At 43.4% G+C, this 25,631-nt stretch overlaps 2 protein-coding genes across 3 annotated transcripts in view; both read right to left on the bottom strand.

Annotated features, from left to right (window-relative positions):
• The window catches only part of LOC109912701 (calcium-binding mitochondrial carrier protein SCaMC-1), a 47,407-nt gene extending 42,816 nt beyond the window's left edge, over positions 1-4,591 (bottom strand). The window contains 1 exon segment of the mRNA XM_020512138.2: positions 4,579-4,591. Within this exon segment, the coding sequence (XP_020367727.2) occupies positions 4,579-4,591 (13 nt within the window).
• Positions 4,592-10,052: 5,461 nt separating this feature from the next.
• olfm3a (olfactomedin 3a) overlaps positions 10,053-25,631 on the bottom strand; it is a 51,993-nt gene continuing 36,414 nt past the window's right edge. For both annotated transcript variants that reach the window (XM_048602132.1, XM_048602133.1), the window contains one exon: positions 10,053-11,327. In XM_048602132.1, coding sequence (XP_048458089.1) covers positions 10,632-11,327 — 696 coding nt within the window. In that variant the 3' untranslated portion in view covers positions 10,053-10,631. The remainder of the gene's footprint in view (positions 11,328-25,631) is intronic.

Raw genomic sequence — 25,631 nt, 5'->3', positions numbered from 1 at the left:
TAATATAAGGGGAACAGGGCACAATCATTAGAAGGGAACAGGGCCCAGTAATAACAGGGGAAAGGAAACCAGTAATAACAGTGGGAAACGGGGCCAGTAATAAGATAGGACTAGGGCCAAGTAATAACAGGAGTCAGAGCCCAGTGACACCAGGGGAAGAGAGTCCAGTAATAACAGGGGAACAGAGCCAGTAAAAACGGTGCACTAGGGCCCAGTCATAACAGGGGAATGGAGCCCAGTATTAACAGAAAACAGAGGCCAGTAACAAGAGGGGAACAGGGCCCAGACATAACAACAGAATGGAACCCAGTAATAACAGGCAAATGGAGCCAGTTTTGACAGGGGAACGGGGTCCTGTAATAACATGGGATAACAAAGGAATAGGGCCCAGTAATACTGAGGAAGCGGAGCGCAGTAATACCAGGGGAAGAGATCACAGTAATAACAGGGGAATAGGGCCCTGTAATAACAAAGGAATGGAGGCAGTAATAAAGGTGGAACCTGATCAGATGCCAGGCATTTATCCACCTTTATGTGTTTTAAGAAGTCCTCCTGTGTAATATAGACATTTTTCAAAATGTCACTATTTGTGTCCCCACATTGTCTATCTTCCATATCCTTCTCCACAGTAAATACTGATACAAAGTACTCATTTAGTATTTCCCTCACTCCTGCAGTTCCACACATAGGTGGCCTTGCTGGTCTTTAAGGGGCCCTATTTTCTCCCTAGTTAGGGTTAAGGTTAAATTCTGTCCAGGGCCTATATATCCTTCCTGAGGAGTAGCATCCAGATCTGCTCACAGTACTCAAGTGGAGTTCAACCAGGGTTTTGTATAATTGCAGCATAAGTTCTGCATTCTTATATTCCAGTCCTCCAGATATGAAGGCCAGTATTCCTTAGCTTTCTTATTATTTTCGTGATATTTTAAAGATCTGTACACCTTAACCCCAGATTTCTTTGGGCATCCACTACGTTTAACTTCACAACATCTAGAAAACACCCTGATCAAATCTTTTCTGGCCTAAAAATGATTTAAACTGGCTTGGCAGAGGGTTGGGAACCAAAGCAAAGGTGAATTGACTGAAAAGGAACTAGAAAATAGGGCCAGTAAGACTCAGAGGAAGAGAAGGCAGGGTGTGGTTACTGATCAAAGAGGGTCTGGTGGATTGAAGTGCATCTGTTTCAATGCAAGAAGTGGAATAGGTAAGGCAGATGAACTTAGAGCTTGGATTAGTACTTGGAACTATGATGTTATTGCTATTACAGAGACGTGGTTACGGGAGTGACAGGGTTGGCAGCTTAACGTTCCAGGATGCAGATGTTTCAGCCGGGATAGAGGGGGATTTGAAAGGGGCAGGGGGTTTGCACTACTTCTTAAGGAGAATATCACGGCTGTACTGTGGGAGGACACCTTGAATGGCTCATACAGCGAGGCAATATGGGTAGAGCTTAGGAACAGGAAGGGAGCAATCATAATGTTTGGGGTTTACTGTAGGCCTCCCAACAGCCAGCAAGAGATAGAAGAGCAGATATGTAGGCAGGTTTTGGCAAGATGTAAAAAAAACAGGGTTGTTATCGTGGGTGATTTTAACTTCCCATATATTGACTGGGACTCACTTAGTGCTTGAGGTGCGGATGGGTCAGAGTTTGCAAGGAGCATCCAGGAGGGCTTCTTGAAACAGTATGTAGATAGTCCAACTTGGAAAGGGGCCGTACTGGACCTAGTACTGGGGAATGAGCCTGGCCATGTGGTCGATGTCTCAGTAGGGAAGCAACTAGGCAAGAGTGATCACAATTCAGTAAGCTTTAAGGTACTGATGGATAAAGGTAGGTGTAGTTGTCAGGTGAAGGTGCTAAATTAGGGGAAGGCTAGTTACAACAATATTAGGCAGGAATTGAAGAATTTAGATTGGAGGCAGATGTTTGAGGGCAAATCAATATATGGTATGTGGGAGGCCTTCAAGTATAAGTTGCTGGGAAGTCAGGACCGGCACGTTCCTTTAAGGATGAAGGATAAGTAATGCAAATTTAGGGAACCTTGGATAACGAGAGATATTGTGAGCCTAATAAAAAAGAAAATGGAATCATTTATCGAGGCTGGGAGGCTGGGAACACACAAAGCTAGGGTAGAATGCAAGGAAAGTCAAAAGAAACTTAACCAAGGAATCAGGAGGGCTAAAAGGGATTATGAAAAGTCATTGGCTAACAGGATTAAGGAAAATCCCAAGGCTTTTTATACATATATAAAGAACAAGAGGGTAGCCAGGTAGAGAGTTGGCCCACTCAAGGACAGGGAAGGGGATTTGTGTGTGCAGCCAGAGGAAATGGGTGAGGTATTAAATGAGTACTTTGTGCCAGTATTCACCACAGAGAAGGACTTGGTGGATGATGAGGCTGGGAAAGGGTGTGTAGATAGTTTGGGTCATGTTGGGATCAAAAGGGACGATGTATTCGGGGTCTTGAAAAACATTAAGGTCGGCAAGTTCCCAGGGCCTGATGGGATATATCCCAGAATACTGAGAGAGGCAAGGGAGGAAATTTCTGGGGCCTTCAGAGAAATCTTTGTATCCTCACTGGCTGCAGGGGAGGTCGCAGAGGATTGTAGAATAGCCAATGTTGTTCCTTTGTTTAAGAAGGGTGGCAAGGATAATCTAGCTAATTACAGGCTGGTGAGCCTTACGTCAGTGGTAGGGGAATTATTGGAAAAGATTCTTTGAGACAGGATTTACTCTCACTTGTAGATAAATGGGCGTATTAGTGTGAGGCAACATGGTTTTGTGAAGAGGAGATCGTGTCTCACTAACTTGATTGAGTTTTTTGAGGAAGCGACGAAGATGATCGATGAGGGTAGGGCAGTGGAGTTGTTTACATGGGCTTCAGTAAGGCCTTTGACAAGGTCCCTCATGGCAGGCTGGTACAGAAGGTAAAGTCGCATGGGGTCAGAGGTGAGTTTGCAAGATGGATAAAAAACTGGCTTGGTCATAGACAGAGGGTAGCAGTGGAAGGGTGTGTTTCTGAATGGAGGGCTGTGACTAGAGGCGTTCCTCAGGGATCAGTGTTGGGACTTTTGCTGTTTGTAATATATATAAATGATTTGGAGGAGAATGTAACTGGTCTGATTAGTAAGTTTACCGATGACACAAAGATTGGTGGAATTGCGGATAACGATGAGGACCGTCAAAGGATACAGCTGAATATCGAACAGTTGGTGACCTGGGCAGAGAGACGGCAGATGGTATTTAATCCGGAAAAATGTGAGATAATGCATTTTGCAAGGTCTAATCTAGATGGAAAATATACAGTAAATGGCAGAACCCTTAAGAGTACTGATCGGCAGATGGATCTGGGTACACAGGTACACAGGTCACTGAAAGTAGTGAAACGCAGATGGCAGATGGTGGAATTTGAATTCAATAAATATCTGGAATTAAGAATCTCATGATGACCATGAATCGATTGTCGCAAAATCTCATCTGGTTCACTGATCCCCTTTAGGGAAGGAAACTGCCATCCTTATCTGGTCTGGCCTGCCCGTGACTCCAGACCCACAGCAATGTGGTTGACTCACAACTGCCCTCTGGGCAATTAGGGATGGACGGTAAATGCTGCCGAGCCAGCGACGCCCTCATCCCGTAAATGAATAGAGGAAAAAAAAAAATCCAATGCTTTCTGGAAGCCCATACAATTAACATTCATAGATATTCTCATGTCTACGGTGGCTCAGTGGTTAGCACTGTAGCCTCACAGCGCCAGGGACCCAGGTTCGATTCCAGCCTCGGGCGACTGTCTGTGTGGAGTTTGCACGTTCTCCCCGTGTCTGTGTGGGTTTCCTCCGGGTGCTCCGGTTTCCTCCCACAGTCCAAAGATGTGCAGGCTAGGTGGATTGGCCATGCTAAATTGCCTGTAGCGATCAGGGGTGTGTGGGTTATAGGGGGATGGGTCTGGGTGGGATGCTGCAAGGGTCGGTGTGGACTTGTTGGGCCAAAGGGCCTGTTTCCACACTGTAGGGATTCTAGAGTTACTACCACAGTCACCTTTTCAAAATATTCAGTGAGGTTTGTCAGGCATGACCTACCTGTCATGAATCCATGCTTGCTCTCCCTGATTAACTGAAAATTTTCAAGGTGTTCGGTTATCACATCCTTGATTATAAACTTAACAACTTTCCCACCACAGATGATATGCTAACTAGAGTCATAGAGTTATACAGCACGGAACCAGACACTTCGGTCCAACTTGCCTGTGCCAACCAGACATCCTGATCTGACCTCGACCCATTTGCCAGCATTTGGCCCATATCGCTCTAATTTTTTCCTCTTCATATACTCATCCAGATTCTTTTGAAATGTTGTAATTGTACCCACCTCCACCACTTTGTTTGGTAGCTCATTCCATACACACCGCCCTCCGTGTGAAAAAAGTTACTCCACAGGTCCTTTTTAAATCTTTCCCCTCTCACCTTAAACGTATGCCATCTAGTTTTGGACTCTGTCACCCTTGGAAAAAGACCTTGGCTATTCACCCTATCCACACCCTTCATGATTTTATAAACCTCTATAAGGTCTCCACCCCCTAACCTCCGATGCCCATAGTCATTGACAATATTTTTTTTCTATTCATTTTGTGGGATGTGGGCGTTGCTGGCTGGCCAGCATTTCTTGCCTATCCCAACTTTCAATCTTTAGTAGGCCAACATTGCTCCTGATGACCACTTTCCCTTATGTAACTATAACATTCCTTCTTCTTGACTTTGATGTCCCTCGTAAGTTTGCTTTCATACTTCCCTTTACTAGCTTTTATAAGCTACGTGTGGCCCTTTGGGGGTCTTTGTATCTTTCCCATTCAGAAGCATCTACACTGTTTTTCATATTTTTGTATGTCCTTTCTTTTTATATTGGTCCCTTATCTCTTTAGCTATTTTTTTCTGTGAGGTGGACAAACTGGTTTGTATTGTGTTAAATGTTTCTTTAAACATCCTCCACTGGAATCATAGAATTCCTGCAGTGTGGAAGCAGGACATTAGACATAATCGTATTGAATATTGGAGTAGACTCAAAGAACCAGATGGTCTACTCCTATTTTCTATGTTTCTATAGCTGGACAATACAAAGATTGGTGGAATTGCGGATAGTGATTGATTGATTGATTTGGATTGTCAGAGGATACAGCAGGATGTAGATCGGTTGGAGGCATGGGCAGAAGAATGGCAGATGGAGTTTAATCTGGACAAATGTGAGGTGATGCATTTTGGAAGGTGAAGTACAGTGTAAATTATACAGTGAATGGCAGACCTCTTAAGAGTATTGAGATGCAGAGGGATCTGGGTGTGCAGGTCCGCAGATCACTGAAGGTGGCAACACAGGTAGATAAGGTAGTAAAAAAGGCCTATGACATGCTTGCCTTCACTGGAAGGGCATTGAGTATAAGGATAGACAAGTTATGCTGCAGCTTTACAGAACTTTAGTTAGGCCACACTTGGAATATTGTGTACCGTTCTGGTCACCACACTTCCAGAAGGATAAGGATGTTTTGGAGAGGGTGCAGAAAAGGTTTACCAGGATGTTGCCCGGTATGGGGGGGATTTTAGCTATGAAGACTGGGTTTGTTTTCACGGGAATGCAGGAGGTTGATAGGTGACCTGATAGAACTTTAAAAGGTTGTGAATGGCTGAGGTTTTCTTTTCCCAGGGTGGAGGGGTCAATTACTAGGGGACACAAGTTCAAGGTGTAGGGGGAGATGTTTAAAAGAGATGTACGAGCCAAGATTTTCACACAAAGGGTGGTAAGTGCCTGGAATATGTTGCCTGATGAGGTGGTGGAAACAGACACAATAGCAGCGTTCAAGAAGCACCTGGACGAATACATGAAAAGGAAGGGAATAGAGGGATACGGATCCTTTAGGTGAAGACAGTTATAGTATGGAAGGCAAAATGTGTCGGTGCAGGCTTGGAGGGCTGAAGGGCCTGTTCCTGTGCTGAATTGTTTTTTTGTTCTTATTGATAACAATGAATAAGGCCCAGTAAAAACATTTAAATATAAAAAAGTAATAACAAAAAGTAACAGGGGAATAGAGCTCAATAATAAAAGGGGAATATAGCACAGTAATAACAGGTGAATAGACCTGGCTAATACCCGAATAGTGTCTAGCAATAGCAAAGAACAGGGAAATAGAACCCAGTAATAAAGGAAAATAACATGACCATAGAGCATAGTAATAACAGGGAATATAGTCCGATAATAACATTGCAACAGAGCCCAGTAATAACAGGGCACTCAAGGCCAGTAATATCAGGAACAACAGGAAATAGAGCCCAATAATAACAGTTTATATTTTCTACAACAGTTGTTGTAAGCTGTGACTTACAACTAAGTCAGATATTTTGTGCTGATCAGGAGAAAAGTCATAAGGATCGTCTCAGCTGGGAACAAAGTCAACTGAACTGTCTTTCCAATCTTTCCCTTATTTTATTGTTTGTCTGTGTCTGTGTAAGGTAGAGTTTATGAGGGGATTAGAGTTTTAATATACAGGGTATATGCCGATAGTTTTTAACCATTTACATGTAACTAGAGTCTAATTACTTGTAATAAATAATAATTCTTGTTCAGAGCAGAAACCTGATCCGTGTTTTCTGTCAATCTGCGTCTGAAAGTCCGGTGAATTAGGGAACTTTGCGCATTTTATAAAATCTTGAACTTTGTGACGACTCCAGGAAGAGCAGAGGTCACTTTCCAGTGCACTAACCGAGTGAGGCATATGAATGATTAGTGTGCAATAAAAAAGCACACAGTATTGGTGGTGAAATACTGTCATGGATTGAGAATTGGTCAGCACCCAAAAGCAGATAGTAGGAATAAATGCATCATTTTCAGAGCAAAAGGTGGTGACTTGCAGGATATCACTTGGCCCCAGTTGTTCACAATATATTTAAGATGAATGAATGAAATGCTTGTTTGCTGAGGACACAATCCCAGGTGAGAAGGGAATTGTGAGAAGGCATAAAGGGACTTCAGGGTGATTTAGACAAGTTGAGTGAATGGTAAAATACTTAGGAAATTTTGCTTTTATTTAATCACAGGATGATTGGCTTGGCTAGCATTTATTACTCATCCCTAATTGCCCAGAGGGCAGGTAAGAATCAACCATGTTGCTGTGGGTCTGGAGTCACATGAAAACCAGATTTCTTTCACTAAAGGTCATTAGTGAACTAGATGGAGTTTCCTGACAATCACCCACAGTTTCATTAGACTCTTTAGGAGCGGCACAGTGGTTAGCACTGCTGCCTCACAGTGCCAGGGACCCGGGTTCAATTCCACCCTCGGGCGACTGTCTGTGTGGAGTTTGCACGTTCTCCCTGTGTCTCTGTGGGTTTCCTCTGGCTGCTCCGGTTTCCTCCCACAGTCCAAAGATGTGCAGGTTAGGGTGGATTGGCCATCCTAAATTGCCCCATAGTGTTCAGAAATGTGTAGATTAGGTGGGTAACAGGGGAATGGATCTGGGTGGGATGCACTGAGGTTCAGTGTGGACTTGTTGGGCCAAAGGGCCTGTTTCCACACTGTAGAGATTCTATGATTAATTCCAGATTGTTATTGAATTCAGATTCCACCATCTGCTATGGTGGGATTCGAACCTGGAATCCCAGAATGTTATCAGGTTCACTGGATTATTGGTCTAGCAATAAGGCTGTTGCCTCCCCTGCAGCGTAATGTAGATAAATGTGAAGTATCCACTTTGGCAGATTATTATTCAAATGGTGATAGTTTGAGAAACGTTGGTGTACAAACAGACCTGAGTGTACACTAGTCACTGAAAGTAAGTGTGCAAGAAGAGCAAGCATTTAGGAAGGCAAATGATATGTTGGCCTTTGTTGAAAGAAGCTTTGGGTACAAGAGGAAGGAAGTCTGACTGTACCTTACAAGGCCTTCATGATATGACACCTGGAGCATTGTGTGCAGTCTTGGTCTTCTTACCTAAGAAAGTATACTTCCTATTCAGGGTGCATTGAGGTTCACCAGACTGACTCCTGGGATGGTGGTATATTTGTCATATGAGAAGTGATCAGGTGTGAGGAGTGGTTGAGGACTCTGGATCAGTACTCAGTGAAGTTTAGAAGGATGAGGGGGGAGTCTCATTGAAACTTACAGAATACTGAGAGACCTGGATAGAATGGATGTGGCAAGATGTTTCCTCTAATAGGAGAGATCAGGACCTGAGAGCATGGCCTCAGAGTGAAGGGACGACCTTTAGAACTGAGATGAGGATAAATTTCTTCAGCCAGAGGGTGGTGAATCTAGGGAACTCATTGCCACAAAGGGCTGTGAAGGCCAAATCATCGAGTGTTTTTAAGACAGTGATGGATAGGTTCTCGATCAGTATGAGGATCAAGGGTTTTAGGAAGAAGGCAGGAGAATGGAGTTGAGAGACATAGTAGACATGATTAAATGCTGAAGCAGACTTGATGGGCCAAGTAGCGTAATTCTGCTTATATATTTAATGGACTTTGGTCGGGCCTTTAGTCACTGGAGTTTAGAGAATTAAAGGAAATCTTATTGAAATATAAAAAATGTTGACGGAGCTGGATAGACTGGGTGCAGGGATGTTTCCCCTGGCTGGAGGGAGGGGATCCAGAACAAAGGGTCAGGATGTGCAGTACACCAATTTGGACTGAAATGAGGAGATATTTCTACACAGAGGGCAGTGTCCCTGTAGAATTCTCGACCGCAGAATACTGTGGAGGCGAAGTCACTGAATATAGTTAAGAAACTGATTTCTGTAGGTTAATATTGTGGAGAGACATGGGGAAGAGAGTGGAAATATGGCAGTGATATAGGAGATCAGCCATAATCACGTTGAATGGCAGAACAGGCTCAAAGGACCAAATGGCCTACTCATTGAATAGAATCATACGTTACAGAAGAGGTCCTACAGTCCACCAAGTCTGTACAACCCAATATACACTAGTCCCATAGCCTTAAACATCATGACATTTCAAGTGCTCATTCAAGTACATTTTGAAGGTTCTGAGGCTACCTGCCACAACTACCCTGCCAGGCAGTGCATTCCAGACCCTCAGCCACCATGGTCTGGGTGAAGAGAATTTTCCTCAGATCCCCTTTAAACCTCCTGGCTTTCACTTTAAAATGTTGACCCCTTGCTATTGACCCTACAGCTGAACGATACAGCTGCTTTCTATTCACCCTATCTATGCCTCTCAATCTTATACAATGCAATCAGTTCACCCCTCAACTTTCTCTGCTTCAAAGAAAACAACCTGAGCTTATCTCGCCTCTCTTCATCGTTGAAATGCTCCATCCCAGGCATTATTCTGGTAAATCTCCTCTGCACCCCCTCCAGTGCAATCATGTCTTTCCAGTAGGTGCAACGACCAGAACTGCACACAGTACTCCAGCTGTGGCCTAGCCAAAATCCTGCACATCTCCAACATCACCTCCTTGCTGTTATAATCTGTGCCATGACTGATAAAGGCAATTGTCCTGGACACCTTCTTAACTACCTTATTAACCTGCCTTGCCAACTTCAGGGATCTGTGTACAAACACCCACAAGATCCCTCTGTACCTCTGAACTTCCTACTGTCCTGCCATTCATTGTGTATTTCCTTATCTTGTTATTTCTTCCAATTTCTCAACTGAACTTACTCCCACCACTTCCAGGCAACCGCCACACCTCAACTACTCACTTATTTAAAAAAAAACTTTTTCTTCTGATTCCCAATCCCATTGTATTCATACACAACTGTATTGATACACAACTGTATTGATACACATGGCCGCACGTTCAAAGAGTGGTATGCAGAACTATCTACTTATGGAAGTTTTAAGAAAAGCCCTGTCTATTTCTTGATGTATCAGTCACAACTCTCTTTCTTAGCTCCTCACTTGGTGATCATGTATCAACACACTCTTATTCCATTATTCTAACCCTTCAAAACAGGCAACAGCCAAGATTTTGCAATCAAAATCCAAACACAATAACTGAATATTTTACAACTTTTTAATCTTGCCTTTTAAGAAAGATGCATGTTGATGATACATTTTATAAAAGAAATGATTTAGCTCTGAGTGAATGATGCAATAAAACATTGCAATTCAACAATAATAGCAGCTGGAATTACATTCATCGAATACCGTGCACAACGCACCCTACTCACAAAGACAATGATAGAATTGGACCATAAATTTACAGGTTGCATTCAGTACAGTCCTAAACTGCTGTACCAGCAAAAAGCAAGGAGAATAAAGACTAGTCATAACAGCAATTTAAATCAGATATCCAATCCTCACATGACTGTAGTTACTGTGGTTATAAAGTTATACAAAAGTCAGTTTATATAAAGAAAACATTTTCTTAAAAAATGATAAAACGGATGAATACAAATTCATGCAAGTCAGTTTCCTGAAGCCTCTGGTTTTGATGAATAAGGCAAATGGACAGACATTATCTCATGTTGAGACAGAAGTTGATTACACCATGTTTACATAGAGACTCGATCTCAATCCTCGAGCCATTGACCTGTATTACTTTGACTAGATGCTCATGTGTTGAGAAAAGGAAGTTTAGAAAATCTTGTCACTTCAGGGAAGTTTGTCACTGAATGAGCAGACTGTCCAAAGCTATTGCTGTCCAGGAGATTCTGGAGCCTCCTGGGTTTGAATGACATGGAACAAGGTGACATTGAATAAAACTTGATGGCCATTGTTCCAGGCATACAGCATTCGGTCTCTGGCATTGTAATCCAGCATGGAAATGTGGAAGTACTGGTTGTGGAATGGGATGTCTGTATACTCATAACTTGAAGTCTTAGTGGAGTACGCAAAGTAGACCTTGGCCCCAGTCAGGTGGGAATTGGTGACATACAACGTGCCACAGATCATGAAGGCCTCACCAGCACTCCTCTTAGGATAGACTGTGTCCCAGCTTTTCCGCACCTCCAGGGTCTGCTCATCAAGCTGGCTGATGACAATATTTCCTGCATTCTGATTGGTGGCATAGACAGCCCAGATTCCACCCTCATCAGCCATGAGGTCAATGTCAGAGAAACCACCCCAGGTATATGGATAGATGTTATTGAAGCCAGCATACTCCAGGCTGCGCTGGGCCAATACTGAGCCTGTCTCAAAGTTATACTTTACCAGGGTGTTGCTCTGGTACTTGTTAAAGTAGAGAGATCCATTATAGACCAGGTGATTGGTTCCTGCCCAGGGATAGGGCAGGCGGTAGAGCCTGTAATCCTCTCCACTCATAAAGGCTGTCATTGATCTGTATTCGCGAACTATTTTACTACTTGTGTATCCATCCATGTACCACACCTATTGGAGCAACATACAGGCTAGGTCAATACTTCTACTCCAAAATTAAATGTACAGAGTTTTCCCCAGATAGAGAGAGAGAGAGAAAGAAAGATTTTTAGCACTCTCTCGACCTGTCCTACCAATTTTAATATCCTATTCACATATATACTATAAGACCTTAAGAAATAGGAACAGGAGTAGGCCACTTGGCCTCTCGAGCTTGCTCACCATTCAGTGGGAGCATGGCTGATCTAACAGTCTTCATGTGTACTTTCCTTGTAAATCTTGAATCCCCAACTGTTCAAGAATCTATCTATCTCAGTCTTAAAAATACACTAGGACTCTGCCCGCACATCTTTCTGTTTAAAGAGTCCCAAAGACTCTCAATCATCAGAGAAGAAATTCCTCCTCATCTCAATCTTAAATTGATGCCCTTTAACTTTGAAACTATGCTTTCTGGTCCTGACTCTCCCAAGAGGGGAGACATCTCTCAGGATTTACCTTATCAAGCCCCTTAGCACCCGAAACTGTTCAGCCTTTGTTCATAAGACAATCCGTCCATACCAGGGATCAGCTTAGTGAACCTTCTCTGAACTGCCTCCAATGAAATAATAAATGTCCTTAAATAAGGGTTCCAAAACTGCTCACAGTACTCCAGTCTCACCAGCACTTTATACAGTTGTAGTCTTATACTCCAAACCCCTTGAAATAAGGACCAACTTTCCAGTAGCCTTCCTGATTACCTGCTGCATCTGTGTGCGAGCTTTCTGTGTTTCTTGTGTGAGTACCCCCAAGTTTCTCTGTGTTGCAGCTTTTCTTCATTTAAATAATGTTCTGGGTTCTTTTGTTCTCCCTTCCAAAATGAAGAACTTTGCATTTTCCCATATTGTATTCCATTTGCCAACACTTTGCCCATTTACTTAAACTATCAGTATCTCTCTGGAAACTGTTTGTATTCACCTTGCAACCTGCCCTTCCACCTATTTTTTGTGTCATCTACAAATTTAGCTACAGTACATTCACTTTCTTCCTCCAAGTCATTAATACGTATTATAAGCAGTTTTTGGTCCCTGTAGAACCCCACTGGTCATAGGTCACCAATCTGAAAAAGAACCCCTTATCCCCATTCAGTGTTTCCTTTCCATGAGCCGATTGTCTATCCAAGCAAATATACTACCTCCAACACCATGGGCTCTTATGAGTCAAACTTTTGTGAGGTACCTTGTCGAACATCTTCTGGAAGCCCAAATATAACACATCTACTGGTTCCTCTCTAAATACTCTGATTGAGGCTTCCTCAAAAAACTAACAAATTAGTCAGATATGATTTTCCTTTCATGATGCCATGCTGACTCTGCTTGATTAGATAATGACTTTCCAAAGGTTCTGCTATTACTTCCTTAATAATTAATTCCAATACTTTTTCAACAGCAGATGTTTGGCTCATCGGCCTATAGTTGCCCACTTTTTGGCCCCCTCCTTTTTTGAACTGGGGTGTCGCATCAACAGTTTACCTATTCTCTGGATCTTCTCCAGGACCCAATGATTTTTTTGAAAATTAACATCCAATGAATCCACTATCATTGTACCTACCTCTTTTAGGATCATAAGATACAAGCAGTCAGGACCAGGGGACTTAGATGCCTTTAATCCCATTAGTTTGTCTAATTCTATATCTTTAATGATGGTGATAATGCTTTTTTCCTCCATCATTTTCCTTAGAATGAATGGAATGTTTGAAGTATCTGCCCCTGAAATATCCATTTCATTCCTCTGCTAATTTCTTGTTCCCCAAAACTGTCTCTCAGTTGCATTTTCTAAGGGGCCTGTGTTCATTTTGATTGTCTCTTCCTTTTTATACATTTAAAAAAGCTTTTATTGTCAGACTTTATATTATTTGCTAATTTGCCCTTGTAGTTTATTTTACCTGTCATAGAATTATAGAATTTTACAGAGCAGAAGGGGGCCATTCAGCTCATTGTGTCTGTTCTGGCTCCAAAAAAGCTACCCAAATGATCTCGTTCTCCACCCCAAATCCATAGCCCCTTACATTCATCACTTTCAAATAAATATCCAGCCCTCTTTTGAAATCTCCTGTGGAATCAGCTTCCACCACTGTTCCAGGCAGTGCATTCCAAATCCTAGCAATTCTCTGAGTAAAGAAGTTTCTCCTCATCTCACTCATAGCTCTCTTGCTGACAATCTTGAAATTGTGACCCTTAGTTACTGACATACGAATGAGGGGAAACAGAATATCCTTCTTTATCATGTCAAAATTATTCATAATTTGGATCACTTCAGTAAGGTTACCTCTTAATCTTCCCTGTACTAAGGAGATTAAGCCCAATTTCTCTAAGCATTCCTTGCATCTAAAATCCCTCATTCCTGTTATCATTCTAGTAAATGCCTGTTGCACCCTCTCCAAGGATCTAACATCCTTCCTTAAGTAAGTTGCCCAGAACTCAACACAATACTTCAAATGTTGTCAGACCAATGATTTGTAGAGGTTTAGCATCACTTGCTTGCTTTTATGCTCTTGGCCTCTATTTATAAACCCAAGGATCCTATAAACCTTCTTAGTAATTGTTTCAACTTGTCTGGCCATCTTCAGAGAATTACCACATGTGAACCCTGAGGTCCCTCTGCTCCTGTACTCCCCTCAAAGTTGTTTCATTGAACCTGTATTGTCTCTGTGGGTTTCTTCCACCAAATTGCATTACCTCACATTTCTGTGCATTGAAATTCATCTGCCAGGTGTCTGTCAATTTGGCCAACTTGTCAATATTCCTCTGAAGTCGCTCAGCATCATCCTCACAATTAACTATTCTCCCTAGCTTAGTATCATTTAGTAAATTTGGGGACGTTGCCCTTAACACGCATCTTCAAATTAGTTATATAAATCAGAAAAAGCTAGAGTTCCAACACCAATCCCTGGGAAAAACCACTTTCAACTCATCTCCAATCTGAGAAATGCCCATCTATACCTACACTCTGTTTCTTATCTTTTAGCCAACGTCTAATCCATGCTGCCAAGGACCAATCAATCCCAAACGTTTCTAATTTGCTAACCCACCTGCCATGTGGCACCATATCAAACACTTTCTGAAAATACAAATGTACAACATCAACAATACCCTTGTTCACCTCCTCAAAGAACTCAATCAGATTTGGCAGACTTGTCCTGCCTTTGACAAAGCCATGTTGTCTTATATTTATCTTATCCCGCATTATAGCCTCTATCATTTTTCTCATTATTGATGTCAAGATGACAGGACTATAGTTTACTGTGTTTTCCCTTGCACATTTCTTTAACAACGGTGTCACATTTACAATCCTCCTGTCCCCTTGGATTAATCCTGTATTCAGAGAGGCCTGGAAAATTTCTGTCAATAGCTCCATGGTTTCTCCCATAACTCTCTCAGCAATCTAGGATGCATCCCATCCAGGCTTGGCAACTTCTCTACCTGGAGTGTTGCTAGTCTTTTTAGTATCTCTTCTTATGATACTGTTCAATTGTTCAACACTCACATTTTTAACTGGGCCATTGTCATCATCTTCTAATTTGGTAAAGACAGAAGCCAAATATTCATTTCATACCTCTGCTGTACGCTTTGCTTTAGGGAGCAGTTTACCCTGTGTGTTCCATAATAGGCATCTCTCTACCTTTTGGTAATCTTTGATTGTTAATATGTTTGAAGAATGTTCAACTATTTGTTTTAGCAAAACCTGCCATCCTTTCCTCGTGCTTCCTCTTAGCTTTCCTTATTCCAGCCTTAGCCTTTCTCCTGCATTTGAGATACTCTTCCTGATTCCTTTGCTACTATGATTCTGGTATGCATCCCATGCCTCCTTTCCCTGCCTTATTTTCTTATCAAGAGCCTTAGTCATCCAGGGTACTTGAGTTTTGGGTATCCCGTACTTAATTCTCATGGGTATGTACCTAGCTTGCACTCTATTCATCTCTAAGTCTTCCATTTTCATCCATTGTTTTATTCACCAAAATATGTTTTGAATCAACCTGCTCCAGTTCAACTTTTTAGACTCCTGTTATCTGCCCTTTTCCAGTCTGGGATCTTAATCCTTGACTGATTTTTATCCTTTTCCAACTTAATATTGAACCTTATTGTATTATGATCACTATTTCCTGAATGCTCCTGCATTCTGCTTGCTTCATTTCCTGGGACCAGACCCAGCTCAGCCCCCTCCCTAGCAGGCCTGGAAATGTACTGTTCCAGAAAATTCTCCCGCACACATTGCAAGAATTTCTCTCCTTCCATGCCCCACAATCTATCTTTTTCTCAGTCTGCCCTCAGGTAATTAAAATCACCAATTGTCAGAACCCTACTTGTCCTGCAGATTTCCATAATTTGCCTACAAATTATCTCTTCTACTCCTTCCCCACTATTTGGAGATCTATAATAACTACCCAACAAGGTCACTACTCCCTTCCTGTTTCTCACCTGCGACCATATAGATTATAATTCAGGAAATGCATCTTGTTCAAAAGCAATGATATTATCTTTGACCAAGGCTACGACACATCCTCCCTTTATACCCACCCTGTTTCTTCTAAAATACCTCTAAGCTGGGGTGTTAAGTATCAGCCCTGTTCTGGCTTGAGCCATGTTTCTGTCAATGCTACCATGTCATATCCTGCTAGAGCAATTTCTGCTTCCAATTCCCCAATTTTGGCCACTAGACTCCATGTATTTACTCACTAGAGTGGAGGTAATGGCCTAGTGGTATTATCACTGGAATGTTAATCCAGAGACGCAAGTAATGTAGGAACCTGGGTCAAATCACACCAGGGCAGATGCTGGAATTTGAATTCAATAAGTATCAGGAATTAACCATCTAATGATGACCATGAATCCATTGTCAATTGTTGGAAAAACCCATCTGGTTTATTAGAGTCATAGAGATGCAAAGCGCAGAAATAGACTCTTCGGTCCAACTTGACCATGCCAAACAGATATCCTAGATAAATCTAGTCCCATCTGCCAACAGTTGGCCCATATCCCTCTAAACCCTTCCTTCGTCATATACCCATCTAGATGCCTTTTAAATGTTGTAATTGTACCAGCATTCACCACTTCCTCAAGTAGCTCATTCTTTTCATGCACCACCCTCTGTGTGAAAAACCTGCCCCTTAGGTTCCTTTTAAATCTTTTCCCTCTCACCTTAAACCTATGCCCTCTAGTTTTGGGCTCCCCTACCCCGTGAAAAAGACCTTGTCTATTTAGGCTATCCATGCCCCTCATGATTTTATAAACCTCTATAAGGTCACTCCTCAGCCTCCAACAGTCCAGGGAAAATAGCCCTAGCGTATTCAGCCTCTCCCTTTAGCTCAAACCCTCCAACAATCCTTGTAAATCTTTTCTGAACCCTTTCAAGTTTCACAACATCCTTCCTATTTGCAGGGAGACCAGAATTGCAGGCAGTGTTCCAAAAGCAGCCTAACCAATATCCTGTACAGCCGCAACATGACCTCCCAACTCCTGTACTCAATGACGACAACAACAACAAAAACAGAAGTTGCTGGAAAAGCTCAGCAGATCTGGCAACATCTGTGAATAAAAAATCAGAGTTAACGTTTCTGGTCCAGTGACACTTCCCCAGTTCTGAGGAAGGGTCACTGGATGTGAAATGTTAACTCTGATTTTTTCTTCACAGATGCTGCCAGACTTGCTGAGCTTTTCTAGCAATGCCTGTTTTTGTTCCTGATTTACAGTATCCACAGTTCTTTCGGTTTCTATACTCAATGCACTGATCAATAAATGCAAGCATACCAAACACCTTCTTCACTATCCTATCTAACTGCAATTCCACTTTTAAAGAACTATGAACCTGCACTCCAAGGTCTCCTTGTTCGACAATGCTCCCCAGGACCTTACCGTTAAGTATATAAGTTCTGCCCTGAGTGCTTTTCCAAAATGCAGCACCTCACATTTATCTAAACTAAATTCCATCTGCCACTCCTCTGCCCACTGGCCCATTTGATCAAGATCCTGTTGTACTTTGAGGCAACTTTCTTCGCTGTCCACTACACCTCCAATTTTGGTGTCATCTGAAAACTTACTAACCATACCTTTTGGAAGATCCAATTCAAGAGCGAACTATGTGGTAAATGGAAAATCCCTGGGGAAAATTGATGCACAGAGAGATCTGGGTGTTCAGGTCCATTGTACCCTGAAGGTGGCAACGCAGGTCGATAGAGTGGTCAAGAAGGCATACGGCATGCTTTCATTCATCAGACGGGGTATTGAGTACAAAAGTTGGCAGGTCATGTTACAGTTGTATAGGACTTTGGTTCGACCACATTTGGAATACTGCGTACAGTTCTGGTCACCACATTACCAAAAGGATGTGGATGCTTTGGAGAGGGTGCAGAGGAGGTTCACCAGGATGTTGCCTGATATGGAGGGCGCTAGCTATGAAGAGAGGTTGAGTAGATTAGGATTATTTACATTAGAAAGACGGAGGTTGAGGGGGACCTGATTGAGGTCTACAAAATCATGAGAGGTATAGACAGGGTGGATAGCAAGAAGCTTTTTCCCAGAGTGGGGGACTCCATTACTAGGGGTCACAATTTCAAGGTGAGAGGGAAAAAGTTTAAGGGAGATATGCGTGGAAAGTTCTTTACGCAGAGGGTGGTGGGTGCCTGGAACGCGTTGCCAGCGGAGGTGGTAGAGGTGGGCACGAAAGCGTCATTTAAGATGTATCTAGACAGATACATGAATGGGGAGGGAGCAGAGGGATACAGATCCTTGGAAAATAGGCGACAGGTTTAGATAGAGGATCTGGATCGGCGCAGGCTTGGAGGGCCGAAGGGCCTGTTCCTGTGCTGTAATTTTCTTTGTTCTTTGTTCTTTATTCTTTGTTCATACCTCCTACAAATGTCCTTTAGGCAAGGAAATCCACCATCCTTACCTGGTCTGGCCTACATGTGACTCCAGACTCATAGCAATGTGGTTGACTCTTAACTGCCCTCTGGGCAATTAGGGATGGGCTAGTAAGACCTACATCCCTTGAATGAATTTTTTAAAAATGTAGAACATAGAACATAGAACAGTACAGCATAGTACAGGCCCTTCGGCCCATGATGTTGTGCCGAACTTTTACCCAAATCCTAAGGTCTATCTAACCTGCACCCCTACCTTATACTATCATCCATATACCTATATAATAGCCACTTAAATGCCCCTAATGAGGCCGACTCCACTACCGTCTCCAGCAATGCATTCCACACCCCGACCACTCTCTGAGTAAAGATCCTACCTCTGATGTCTCCCCTATATCTACCTCCACTCACTTTAAAACTATGCCCTCTTTTAATAGCTACCTCCACCCTAGGAAAAAGTCTCTGGCTGTCTACTCTATCTATACCTCTGATTATTTTGTGCACTTTTTTTGATCATATGATTTCAAACAGTTATTATCTCTTTCCTGCCCATGAGGAGGCAACCATTTCTTTGTTCCCTGTCAACACTCAAGCTTTCTGTCACATAGAGTCATAGAGTTATACAGCGTGGAAACAGGCCCTTCAGCCCAACCAGGTTTCTGAAACTGAACTCGTCCTATTTGCCTGCATTTGTCCCACATCTTTGTAAATCTTTCCTATCCATGTACCTGTCCAAATATCTTTTGAACATTGTAATTGTATCCATTTCCTCTGGCAGCACGTTCCATATACACACTCGCCTCTGTATGAAAAAGTTGCCCCTTAAGTTCCTTTTAAATCATTCCCCTCTCGCCCTCAATCTATGCCTTCTATTTTTGGACTCTTCTACCCTGGGGAAAAGACATTGGCTTTTCACCCTATCTCATTTGAAGTACTGCATACAATCCTGGTCACCCTGCTATAGAAAGGATGTTATTAAACCTGAAAGGGTGCAAAAAAGATTTACAAGGAAGTTACTGAGACTGGAGGATTTGAGTTATAAGGATAGGTTGGATAGGCTGTTTTTTTTTTCCCTGGAGTGTAAGAGGCTGAAGGCTGACCTTATGGAGGTTTATTAAATGAATGGGGCATAGATAGGGTGGCTAGCCAGCTAATGTCTTCGTTTTCCTTGTTTCCCATTGTCTCTCATTAGCCCTCACCAGTACTTTCAAACTAGGCCCATTACTCAACCCACCCCCACCCACCTTGCAACTTTAAATCCATTCTCTTATAAGTTTAAATCTTTATTATCATTTTAATCCGCCTTTGCTGGATTTCGAATTTATCACAATTTTTGGGGATATCATTGACTTTGCCCTCCTTATATGGTTTTTCTTTCAACTTAATACTCTCCTAACTTCCTTGGTTAGTTATAGAAGCGTCTATCCTCCCTCTTCGAATCTTTGATCCTAACAGGAATGTATTTTTGTTGAGAGTTATGAATTACCTCCTCAAATGTCTGCCACTGCTTGTTTACTGTTGTTCCTGCTAATCAATCCACTCAGTCCAAGTTAGCTAATTCTATCCTAATTGTGATTGCCCTTATTTAAGTTAAACACAGTTGCTTCTGACCCACGTTGCTCTCACTCAAACAGAACATTAAATTCTATCATTTTGTGATCACTACTTCTCATGGGATCTTTTACTTGGCGGTCATTCATTAAACCTGCCTCATTATCCATTACCAGATCCAGGATAGCCTGCTCCCTGGTTGGCTCCATGACATATTGCTCTAGGAAACTATCCATAAAGCACTCCATGAATTCATTGTCATAGCTTTCTAACGTGATTAACTCAATTAAAGACACCCAAAATTATTGCTCTATTCTTCTTGCTTGCCTCTGTTATTTCTTGACTTTTTTTTTATTAACTTGTGGGATGTTGGCATTGCTGGCTGACCAGCATTTAATGCCTATCCCTAGTTGTCATTGAGAATGTGGTGAGCTGCCTTCTGAACAGCTGCAGTCTGTGTGCTGCAGGTATAATGCCCTCAGGGAGGGAATTCCAGGATTTTGACCAGTGATAGTGAAAGAGCAATGATATATTTCCAAGTCAGGATGGTGATTGGTTTGGAGGAAAACTTGCGGGTGGTGGTGTTCCCATGTATCTGCTGCCTTTCTCCTTCCAAATGGAAGTGGTCATGTGTTTGGAAGGGGCTGACTAAGGATGTTTGGTGAATTTCTGCAGTGCATCTTGCAGATATTAGACACTCCTGCTACTGAGTGTTGGTGGGGGAGGGAGTGGATGCTTTTGGATGTGATGCCAATCAAGTGGGCTGCTTTGACCTAGATGGTGTCAAGCTTCTTGAGTGTTGTTGCAACTGCATCCATCCAGGCAAGTGAGGAGTATTCCATGACACTCCTGACTTGTGCCTTATAGTTGTGGAGAGGCTTTGGGAGTCAGAGGATTAGTTACTCACCACAATATTCCGAGTCACTGACCTGCTCTTGTAGCAACTGCATTATATGCTGAGTTCAGTTGAGGTTCTGGTCAATGGTAAACCCCAGGATGTTGATAGTGGGGTTTCTGTGATTGTGTCACCATTGACTATCAAGGGGTGATGATTAGATAGGCAGCGGCGGAAGTGATCCCCTTCCCGGGGTGTCAGTAGTCACAGGAACAGTTCATTCTTGGGATTTGGCAGTGGTGGATTCTTTTGCTGAAATGGCAGTGCCACGAGGTGGCAGCAGCAACATAATCCAGAACAAGGTACTGACTGCTTTGATGTGATGGGCCCAGTGTCAGGTTTGAGCCCAGTTTGGGACCCAACAGGTTCAGTGGACTCGTGGCAGCAATGACATCAATGGATGAAAGATGGCACCAAAGAATGGCAGCTCAGTTCCAGTGAAGGTGGTGTGCCTCCAGAAGAGGTAGGTGAGGTCCTAGATGAATACTTTGTGTAGGTATTCACCAAAGAGAAAGAATTGTGGAGGATGATCTCAGGGAAGGGAGTGTTGAATCTCTAAACCAAGTTGCTATTAAAAAGAAAGAAGTGTTGTGCGTCTTAAAAAGTATTAAGGTGCTATCACATCTTCTGATCCTGCATCTCTATTTTATTTATTTAGTTATTGAGTTGTTTTTTTTTAATTTCATGCTGGTCTTTTAGTTTATATTTCTCTTGTTTACCTTCAATCTTGAAAGTAACTTCTATTCTATGATGAACTGCAGAAAGCGAGTATGGAGATGCAGCATATAATAAGAAAAGCACATGGAATCCTGGCATTTATTGCAAAAGGACTGGGCTGTAAAAGTAAAGAACTGTTGTTACAATTATAGACAAAAGAAAAAAAAAGGATGGCACAGTGGCTCAGTGGTTAACACTGCTGCCTCACAGTGCCAGGGACCTGGGTTCAATTCCAGCCTTGTGCGACTGTCTGTGTGGAGTTTGCACATTTTCCCCGTGTCTGCGTGGGTTTCCTCCCACAGTCCAAAGATGTGCAGGTTAGGTGGATTGGCCATGCTAAATTGCCTGTAGTGTTCAGGGATGTGTAGATTAGATGTGTTACAAGGGGACGAGTCTGGGTGGGATTCTATAAGGTTCGGTGTGGACTTGTTGGGCCTAAGGGTCTGTTTCCACACTGTAGGGATTCTATAACTTCTATTCTTATCATAACCTATATTAGATTTTCAAAATAGCAGCTCATATCAATCAATTACCAATCAAATGTCTTTATTCAGAGAGTTGTCAGGATTTGAAATGTGCTGCCTGGGAGAATGGAGGAGGCAGATTCCATAGGAGGTTTCAAAAGAGAGATGAATATATATTTGAAACGGATGAAGTTGCATGTGGCACTGGGAGTGATCGGAAGTTACTACATTTGAAGTCCTGCTTTCTAATTTTCTATCTAGCTCCCTAAAATTCACATTATGAAACCACATCCCCTGTCCTACCTAAATCCTTGGTCTCAACGTGGACCATAACCCCTTTCTGTTCATCCTGCCCCAGAAGAATGTCCTGTAGCTTCTCTGTGACTCCTTGAAGATGGCACCATGGAGCAAATGTATAATTCTGGGGTCACATTGACAGCCACAGAAATGCCAATCTATTTCCCAAACGAACAAATCCCATATCACTATCACTCTTCCTTTCTTCTTCCTCCCTTCCTGGACAGCCGAGCCATGTGTGATGTCACAAATGGGTCTGACTGCACTCCCTGAGGAACCAGGAACTTCATTAGCTTCCAAACAGAAATCCCAATTTGTGAGTGGGCTCCGGGGAACTCCTGCATTTCCTGCCTGTTTCTCTTGGACTGCCCACTGGTGACCCATTCCATTTCTGTCTCCAAGCTTTTAAACTGCAGTGTGACCTCTTCACTGAATGTCAACATCATCATTGGCGGTCCGTCGCTGATGAGGGTGACTCTCTTCCGTTCTCAGGGTTCGTCTGTAGATGGCTGAACAGACTGATGCAGCATCTGCAGCCTCTGCTACCCTCAGGGCAGAAAGTAGTTGTGGGAAGGAGTGGGTGGGGCATTGGTATGGCAGCGTGCTCCTTACACTGTTTTTCCTTGGCTTCCATTATTTTCCAACAACATGTCTCGAGGTGCCCGAGGCCTTCCCAGATGCTCCTCTTCTACTTTGGACAGTTTTGGGCCAGTGATTCCCAGGTGTTGGTGGGAATACCATACTTCACCAGTGAAGCCTTGAGGGTATAACTGAAGCGCTTCCTCTGTTCACCTGGGGTTCACCTGGGACTGTTTGGGCAGTCTCATGTCAGTCATGCGGATGGCATGCCCAGCTCATCGTAGCCAATCAAGGGTGGCCAGTGCCTTCATGCTGGGGATGTGGGCCTGGTCAAGAACACTGGTGTTAGTGTATTTTTTTGCCTAGCAGATTCACAGGATCTTACACAGGCAACACTGGTGGTACTGCTTCAGCGTCTTAAGGTGTCTGCTGTAGGCAGTCCATGTCTCAGAGCCATATAGGAGGGCAGGAACCACCACAGCTCTGTAAACCATGATCTTGGTGGTGGCTCTGATATTGTTGTTCTGAAACACCCTTTTCCTCAGGTAGCCGAAGGCTGTGCTAGCACACTGGAGGCAGTACTGGATCTCTTCATCATCAACTGCTTTGGTCAATAAGACACTCCCGAGGTATTGGAAGTGGCCAACGTTCTCTAAGGCCTCCCCATGGATCTTGATGATTGGGAGGTCACGCCATGATCCCAGGACAGGTTGGTGGATCTTACAAGTGTTCAGGGTGAGATCCGTGCTCTCATAAACCTCCACAAAAGTGTTGATGATGGTCTGGAGTTCAATCTCTAACTTTGCGCATATGCAAGTATCATCTCTGTACTGCAGTTCAATGACACTGGTTGGAGTGACTGTGGGCTTGGTTTGAAGACTGTGGAGGTTGAATAATTTCCTGCTGGGTTAGCTCCACTCCAGCGGGGAGCTTCTCAGTGGTGAGGTGAAGCACTGCAGCGAGGTAGATCGAGAACGGTGTTGGGGGCGATGACACAGTCCTGCTTAACACTGGTCCAAATGGGGAATGGGTCAGTGGTGGAACCATTTGTCATTACCATGAATTCCATGTCATTGTGGAGCAGGCGAAGGATAGTGACAGACTTCATGATGCAGCCCAAAGTGGAGAAGGAGGGTCCATAATGTTTCTGGGTTGATGGTGTCAAAGGCCTTTATAAGGTCAAAGGAGGCCACATTCAGGGGTAGGTTATTTTCTCTGCATTTCTCCTGCAGCTGTTACACAGTAAAAATCATGCCCATTGTGCCCCTCTTTGGCCGGAAGCCACACTGTGATTCCTGAAGGAATGCCTCAGCCACAAGGAGGACACAGTTGAGGAAGACCTTGGCGATGACTTTTCCAATGGTTGACAGCAGGGAGATTCCGCTGTAGTTACCACAGTTCGATTTGTTCCCTTTTTTGAAAATGCTTATGACTATGGCATCCTGGAGCTCTCCCAGGATGCTTTCCTCCTTCCAGATAATGCAGAGAAGGGCATGTAAGGTGCAGCAGGAGATCTTTGCCTTGATACTTCAATGCCTCAGCGGGGATACCGTCTGCTCCAGCAACCTTGTTGTTCTTAAGCTGGCAGATGGCCTTCTCTACTTTGTGCAGGGCTTGTGGCATTTGTGATTCATTCAGGGACACTTGGGTCGATGACAAAGCCCTGGTTGAGGAGGTCTCTGAAGTGTTCCTCCCAGTGTTTTTGATGGCTTCTTTATCTCTGGTAAGAGTCAGTTGTTCTTGGCCAGCAGTGGGGTGGGGCCTTGTCTGGTTGGTCCGTAGGTGGTCTTGACAGCCCAGAAGAAACCCTGTGTATCATGGTTGTTGGCCATTCGTTGGGCCTCCATACTTTCTCCACCCACCACCTGTTCTTTATGTCACGGGTTTGTTGTTGGACCTCAGCCTTCGGTTGCCTGTAGGCCTACTTTTTCTCTTCTGAGTGCAGTTACTGTTTTAGAAATGCAGTGTATTTCTGGTTTATCAGTTCTTGGATTACCTGATCATTCTCATCAAACCTGTTTTGGTGTTTCGTGGTAGAGTGACTGATCGAGTTTTTTCAGGCATTGATTTTGGCGGCTTAAGTGTGGACCAGGGACTGTTGGAATCCTGCGACTTGGTGTTGCTGAGGGTCACTAAATTTGTGGAGAGGTGCTGGTTGTGTGAAGCTATCTTTTCCAAGTCTTTAAGTGCCTCAATGTAGAAGTGTTTGCAGCACTGCCGTATTGTCTCCACTGCAGCAGGGCTATATTTATGTTGATACTGGCTCGGATGAGGTGTAGTTCCATCGACCAGTCATCAACTCCTGTCCCATGGTGTGGGTGATTCTAACGTCTTTTCAATCCCTCGCTCTGACGATGACATAGTCAAGGAAGTGGCGGTGTTTGGAGCATGGGTACTGCTACATTATCTTGTATTTGTCCCTTTAGTGGAACCATGTGTTGGTGATGAGGAGGCTTTGTTTGCAGCATTTGGTCAGGAGAAGTCTGCCTTTGGAGTTTGGCTTCCCAAAGATCTAGACTTTTGCCAATTCTGGTGTTGAAGTCACCAAGGACGATTAGTTTGTCTGCTGCAGGCACCCATGAGAGAGATTGGTCAGGGCTGGAGTAAAATTCCTCCTGGCCCTCAGCTGCTACATCAACTGTTGGTGCATATGTACTGCATACCGTGACACACTGGTTCCAAGCAAGGGTGAGCAGGAGTGTCATGAGGCATTTGCTGCAGGAGCAGTCTTTCAGTTGGTCCATCTGTTCGTTTGGGATTGAGAAGCCGACTCCATGGATGTGATGCTCTTCTTCGGCCTTTCCTTTCCAGAAAATGGTGTAGCCACCACCTTGCTCTGTGAGGTGTCCTTCCCCTGCTTGTCAGGTTCTGCTGCCTGTCCTTCCCCTGCCTGTCAGGTTTCACTGCCTGTCCTTCCC

Source organism: Rhincodon typus, chromosome 10 (assembly GCF_021869965.1).
Source record: "Rhincodon typus isolate 14 chromosome 10, sRhiTyp1.1, whole genome shotgun sequence".
In the NCBI taxonomy this organism is placed as follows: Eukaryota; Metazoa; Chordata; class Chondrichthyes; order Orectolobiformes; family Rhincodontidae; genus Rhincodon; species Rhincodon typus.
The sequence above is the reverse complement of the archived record's forward strand: the minus strand, read 5'-3'. Positions and strand labels throughout refer to the sequence as shown.